At 34.6% G+C, this 7,532-nt stretch overlaps 1 protein-coding gene across 1 annotated transcript; it reads left to right on the top strand.

The window, feature by feature from the left end:
* Positions 1-3,270: 3,270 nt before the first annotated feature.
* LOC113695349 (zeatin O-glucosyltransferase-like) lies at positions 3,271-5,009 on the top strand. The gene has a single exon (XM_027214405.2). It carries the CDS (start codon positions 3,308-3,310, stop codon positions 4,844-4,846), a length of 1,539 nt encoding a protein of 512 aa, XP_027070206.2. The 5' UTR covers positions 3,271-3,307; the 3' UTR covers positions 4,847-5,009.
* The last annotated feature ends 2,523 nt before the right edge of the window (positions 5,010-7,532 follow it).

Raw genomic sequence — 7,532 nt, forward strand, 5'->3', positions numbered from 1 at the left:
TTGTTGAATGTGAATGCCATTGGTTGCCAATCCTAATATTTTTTGTTGATTTTGGATAGCCTAAATCTGGATATGCTGGAGTAGAACTTTGTAAACTGATTGTTCAATTGCGAAATCGAGCCTCAAAATCGAGCCTCGAGCTTCGAACTCGAGTCTAAAATCGAGCCTCGAACTCGAGCCTCGAGCTCGGATAGATATTTCAAGCTCGAGCTCGAGCTCGTCCGAGCCTGGCTCGTTTTTGATAAACAAGTCGAGCTCGAGCTCGAGCTCGAGTCACATTTTCATTTTTCGAGTCGAGTTCGAGTGCATATTATAGCTCGTCTGTGCTATCGAGCGAGCTCGAGCTTGGCTCGAATTCTTCACGAGTCGAGCTCGGCGCTCAGATACTCGGCTCGACTCGGCTCGATTAACAGCACTACTTGGGGTCTTCAACCATAGATAGTGCTGAATAAGTACACCCAAGATGCAACATCGTTGTTGTGTCAGAAGGAAAAAGTATTAAAAAAAGGGTAAGTGCATCTCATTTTGGTTAATGAATTGTTTTTCATCTCAAATTGATGGTCCAACTATCACAAGTGTCATGACTTCTACCCATATCTTGAGGTCCCAAATCTACATTAATTATCTATGTCAAAGAATTTTTGTTCATTTATTTTACCCAGTAAACCAATTTCTCATCAATATATATAGCTCATTTCTATAGATATATTGATATATGAATAAGCTAACATACGAAAATCATGACTCTAAATCACATAGTTAATTTGGATGCAAGACGCTCCATTGACGGAGGTGGTTAAGAAAAGTTTGATGCACGTATAAGTGAGATGTTAGGTTTGATCCCAAGAAATTGATTAACGAGAGCAATAGGATTTTTGGCAATCCAATAAAGATAATAACAAACAAATAAAAACAAATAGAAAGACACGTAAATTTATATGGTTCAGTCGAATTGATCTACATCCACGAATGAAGGAGTAGCGGACGAAGGGATAACAGATTTACTATAACGAAAGGAGAGTACAAAAGAGAGCTACAAAATTCTATGAAATAATTCCAAAACTGAAAGGCACCTAAAATTGAAAATATAAAAGAGTCTAAATAATAAAAAATGCTCAAGGGTTCAAAGGTCTACTAACTTGCTCTTTTAGTTTAATGCCTTATTTAAACCTCTTTTAGACTAGAGCATAAGCCACCACCAAAGACTTTAGGTCTTGGCAGGGTGAGAGATCAAGGGTTCAAATCTTGCCTCTCATCACTTGCCACAATACGTGGTTTTCTCGAATCCATACGGGTGCATAGTATACCCATTTGATCCGATGATGGTTCAGTCTCCATCGATTCTCCCGTAGACCCAATTGGACTTGCCCCCTTAGATTAGGCTGAACAGGACTAAGTGTAGAATAGATAAGTGACGAATGACAAAAAAAAAAAAAAAAAAAAAAAGACCAAGGCATTGACGCCCCCTCCCATCCCCAAACATCTCTAGCCTGGTACTTTTAGCACACTTAGACTCACTTAAGTTTACTGTATTTATAATCACCAAAAAGAGAGATTTTATTATAAAACTCCAGATATGAGATATAAAGGCAAACTCAACACGAGACACTTTAAATAGTTACATGATTAATTTTAGACGAAAACTAGTTCAGCAACCAAATTGAGATAATTTAATATGATGATGTCTGTTGGTGCATTTTACCAACAAATGAATATATTATACAAGATCCAGATTGGCCAAGTATTTTACTGGATTGAAAATGAAAACCAAAAACTGATAAAATTTCTTATTTATGGCATCCTGATACATGTCATTCTCCCTTTTCTTTTAGCATGATAAAAAGATGTTTGATCTAAATAGTACCAAGGCGTAATAGGTGCAATCATTTTCAGACGAAAGTTACCATATACCCTGCAGTCCTTATCGTTATGGAGTTCGATGGACATGCATGATCACGTCTACTGCAGGAGCAGCCGTATAATACAGCCATCGATGTTAACTTCAATTCGTTACAAGTGACATGTATTGTTCATGAATGATGTTACGACCCTTTGGCCCGCTCCATCAAGCCATGGTCCCTCTCTAGATTTGGCTATGTACGATTGCCCCCTCCCACTATTGACAGTTTTACAAGAGTAAACATTATTTTGTTGATGATTTATTTGCCTCAATGGTAGAGCCCATATGCATATCTCGTGAAAATAGGTGGTCTGTCTTGTTTTACAGCAGACTATAGTACTCTAATAAGCTGATGTTCATCTGTTAGATTATGGTATTCTCTATATACTAAATATTTTACCGTCTCTGCCCATGTCAAAACATTATCTACTCTTTTCTTAAAAGGGTTTTTTTATAGTTACTTTCCTTGGATCAGCGCATTCTTTAGAGAGGGTGAAGCAATAATGGTTGAAATGAAACCACATAGTTGTTGCAAACTTTGCTTACAATTGCTTCTTGAAATATCTCTATACTTCTACCATTTCCTTCATTTGTGCCGGATCAATATATTCAGGGACAGTCAAAATGTAAAATAAAGAAAAATAAAAACCTATACTCCAAAAAAAAAAAAAGAAACAAAAGTAAATGGTTGTGAGACTTTGTGGTTACAATTATTTGTATCCAATTTGGCCCCTTTCACTCCAACGTCAGCATCTTTTGTGTGACAGTACACCGAAATGAATCTCTGATTAATGCCTTAATGGTCGTGTTCTGAAGTATTAAATGCTATGAAGCTGAATATAGCAGGTTATACAACTATAACAAATTAATACGCAAGACAATATAACCGAGTATTTTTCCATTTAGCAAAGGGAACAAAGGCGACTAAACTGTTCCAAAACCAAGATACCTAAACATTTGTCTATTTTTTCTTTTTATGGTGAAGCAAATACATGGCCAATTTGGCACTAAAGAATCTGGTAAGAACCCTACTATTTCTCAGTGACAATCTTTTAAAAAAAAAAAAATTAGTAATAGTTTCCCACTTATATCTCGATAACAAAAAGTCATTTCAGTTTTACTTTTTTTTTTTTTTGAAGTATAAGTGAGATACTAAGAATCATTGACAGGAAAGCACTGGCATAGTAGCATGCCTATCTTTGTCCCTGCCTCCCAGCCCAGCTGGTCATAGTATCCCATAGGTCAATAACCAGATGGAAAGTATAGTTGCCGATAAAATAAAGTTGACACGAATCACTTGATCACATTGAGTCATGCTTAAGATAAATATATATATATATATATATATATATATATATATATCAGATCTCCAGCTTGATCAATATTCTTCAAAATTTAATCAATTAAATGCGTATCATAACTAAAGAAATTTCGAATCGTCCAAAAATGTGTGATCCATACCTCGCTTTTTGTTCTATAAAATCCCAACAGAAATGTCTTAGTACTGAAATGGCTGGTAGTAACAACACCCAAAACCACGGTTTAAATGGCCTAAAACAACCACAAGTGGTGGTTGTTATGGTGCCTTTTCCATTGCAAGGCCATCTCAACCAGCTTTTACACCTCTCTCGCCTCATCTCCTCCTACAACATCCCCGTCCACTACGTCAGCACCGCCACCCATAACCGCCAAGCCAAGCTTCGTGTCCATGGCTGGAATCCTCTTTCCAAAGCCAATATTCATTTCCATGAATTCCCAACAGCAAATTTTCCCAACCCCCCTCCTAATCCTAATACCTCCCTTAAATTCCCCGCTCATCTTCAACCCTCTTTCGATGCCTCGGCTGACCTTCGAGGGCCTATTTCCGCTCTATTCCGTGCACTTTCGGCCAGAGCTAAAAGGGTCGTCATTATTAATGATTCTCTCATGGGATCAGTGGTTCAAGATTTTCTTACTTTATCAAATGCTGAGTCCTACACCTTCCACAGCGTTTCTGCTTTTTCTATATTCTTTTTCATGTGGGAAAGGATGGAAAACCCTTTTCCTGTTGATAAAGAAATCTTAAAAATCCTTCCTCCCATGGATGGCTGTTTTACTCCTGAATTCAGTAATTTTGTGAAAGCACAGCACAACTTTGTGCAATTCAATTCTGGCCGCATTTACAACTCATGCAAAGTCATAGAAGGTACATATCTTGACTTACTTTCAAAGGAAGAGATAAGCCAAAATAAGAAGCAGTGGGCTCTTGGACCATTCAATCCAGTGCATATTATGCCACAAAAAAGTGGGCCAAAGGAACAAAATAATGAACGTCATAAATGTCTCCAGTGGCTTGACAGGCAAAATAATAACTCGGTAATATTTGTGTCCTTTGGTACCACAACTTCGATTTCTGACGAACAAATCAGAGAACTTGCCTTTGGCTTGGAAAGAAGTGCCCAAAAGTTCTTGTGGGTGCTGAGGGATGCTGACTCAGGAGATGTATTTGTTCAAGAAACTAGAAAACTGGAGCTGCCAAAAGGGTTCGAACGAAGGGTTGAAGGCAGGGGCTTGGTGGTGAGAAACTGGGCACCCCAGTTGGAGATTTTGGGGCATTCAGCAACTGGGGGTTTTATGAGCCATTGTGGATGGAATTCTTGCATGGAAAGCATAACCATGGGAGTGCCCATGGCAACATGGCCTATGCATTCGGACCAACCAAGAAATGCGGTGCTGATAACTAAGATACTGAAAGTTGGTCTGCAGGTGAAAGACTGGGCTCACAAAGATGAGCTTGTGACATCCTCAAAAGTCGAGAAAGCCGTTAGAATGTTGATGGCAGAGGAGGAAGGACAACAGATGAGGAAGAGGTCAGCGGAGATGGGGGCAGCTGTCCGGACATCTTTGGCTGAAGGTGGCGTAACTCGGATGGAGTTGGATTCTTTCATTGCTCATATTACAAGATAGACTTGAAAAATTAAGGCATTGTATACTGCTAGATTATTGCTTGTTTTATTGGTTTGTAATTGTAATTTGAATTCATCAATTTAGAAGCCAAATTTAGTGTACAGTTGAAGGTATTTGTCATAGTTAACGTGTAATTGAAAGTGGAAACACTTCCTTTTAGGCATCCTTCAGAATGTCACATTTCTTTATAACCCTACTGATTAATGTGCATGCAAATCTGAAGTTTGGGTGCTATAGAAAAGAAAGAAAAAATCGTTCAAAACGTTCTTCACATTTTGTAAAATAATTTTTTTCATCCCTCACATTTAAAAATACAATTTTACATCCCTTACAAATTCATCTTGATCAAATTTGATCCCTATCTAGGTTTCCGACTAGTTTTTTGTCGGAATCCACCAGATGCCTTGCACGTGATCATTTTTTAAAAGCAAATTTGTTAAATCAAATTTTACATAATTAGATTCACAGTCCCTCACATTTTATAAAATAAATTTTTTCGTTCCTCATATTTCACACAATGAATATTTTTATTCTTCACATTTTTCAAATTAGATTTTTTCATCCCTCATTAATCATTTGTGTGAATAATTCTTTCTAAACCCATATATATATCTATTTGATTTCACTTGAGCAGTACAAATAGCATGTAATATAATCAAATAGAGATATATTACATGCTATTCGTACTGTTCAAGTAAAATCAAATAAATATCTACATGGATTTAAAAAAATTATTAGTTTTTCACTCATATTCATTTCGTTTTATTCGAAAATTGAAAACAAAGAAAACATTTAATCTTAAGTATTATCGAGTATTTATATCGAACTAAATTTGGACCAAAAAAAAAACAAAGGAAAAGTATGACAAAAAGAAGTAATTAATTGTCACTTTCAAAATTTAAAACAATCACAAGACAAGTGATTCAACTGTTGGTCTTAAAAGTGGCGAGTAGAAATTTCATATTTAAATTACAATTTGTTAGCACGACTATAGAATTCAAGTTAGTACCTATTAATTGGATGGTCTTATTATACATCTCAATAAATAAATTATTATCCAAAAAGAAAGGTCACAAATATTGAATAGGTTTACATAATGAAATCATCTAGATATATACATGGATTTAAAACAAAATTGTTAATTTTAACCCCCTGTATATATCTGTTGAATAGCATATATACAACTATAATTAGTCTATTTAACTAAAATCAAATAGAAATATATTACATGTTATTCGTACTGTTCAAGTGAAATCAAATAAATATATACATAGATTTAAAGAAAAAAAGCTATTCGTACATATAATCAATTAGGGATGAAAAAATCTATTTAAAAAAATGTGAGAATGAAAAAATTCATTTTGTGAAATATGAGGGACGAAACAATTCATTTTGTAAATAATTAGGGACGAAAAAATTTATTTTGTGAAATGTAAGGGACTATGAATTGGATTATATAAAATTTGATTTGACAATTTGCCCTTAAAAATGATCATGTGCAAGGCACGTGATGAATTCCGACAAAAAACTAGTCGAAAATCTAGGTAGAAACGAAATTTAATCAATGTGAATTTGTAAGGGATATAAAATTACACTTTTAAAAATGAAGAACGAAAAAAGTCATCTTGCAAAATGTGAGGGATGTTTTGAACGATTTCTCCAAAAGAAAATGTCTTGTGTCAAAAGTCCATCCGTCTATCGCATTGCATTAATGTGGATCTTGCAAACGTGGAACTCTTTAATTGAACGTTGAACTGTCAGTATCTTTGTACATTTTTCTTTTGTAATTTTAAGGGCAATAGTTTGACAAATTCGAAAATTCTCCTATTTTGAATGGATCCTCAACCTAGTTACTGAAACAACCAAGTCCAAGTATCGAAAATTAGAGTTCCTCACTTTAAAAGTCTCACCATTCTGTGTTAATGTGGTTATACTCTTACTAATCACGGTGTAAAAAAATTGACTTAACCATTTGTCTACAAATATAATAAAAATTACTAATTATTTTGGCACAATTACAAATTAAAATAAATTCTCAGATTAAGCTAGAAAATGAAGTCTTTCCGGGAGAGAGGAACAATATGAATTTCCAAAGTTGAAAGTCAAGGTATACTAATTAACTAAGGCTCTAAAGGAATGCAATATCAACAAATTATCGATTGGTTTGATTTCTTTTACATTTTCTTTGGTAAGAGCTTTTTATTTTATAGAAAGATGCAGTGACAGCATTTCAGCTCCAAAGTTAGATACTAATTGGATTGCATATTTTAAGAGTGTTTTTTAGCAAAATATATCATAAAAGTTTTTGAAACATAATGTATGTAATGTAAAATGAAAATTAGAAAAAAAAATTAAAAAAAGTACTTAGATTGCTTGCGAAGGGAATATCTCCAAAAAAAAAAATTTCACAAAGACTAACAATTCAAACAACAATACCATGACATAAGCTTTGCATGTTGTATACGACACAACCTAGGCAAAATATACTATTCTCTCCATCCAATAATTTAAGTCGATTTTTAGAAAATTAAGGGCTTGTTTGGTACCTGAGTTTTTTAAGTGTTTATTTTAGGCAAAGTTTTTTTCTTATTTGAGCTAAGGGCACCCTAAAAAAATTCCCAAAATTTTTAACATATACAATTCAAAATACTCTAAAATACTCAAGTTTTATTTTTTTTTTCTTTCC

The sequence above is a fragment of the Coffea arabica genome, chromosome 6e, assembly GCF_036785885.1.
Source record: "Coffea arabica cultivar ET-39 chromosome 6e, Coffea Arabica ET-39 HiFi, whole genome shotgun sequence".
NCBI lineage: Eukaryota > Viridiplantae > Streptophyta > Magnoliopsida > Gentianales > Rubiaceae > Coffea > Coffea arabica.

Coding starts and splice junctions, on each gene's coding strand:
- LOC113695349 (XM_027214405.2), top strand. CDS start 3,308: ATGCGTATCATAACTAAAGAAATTTCGAATCGTCCAAAAATGTGTGAT.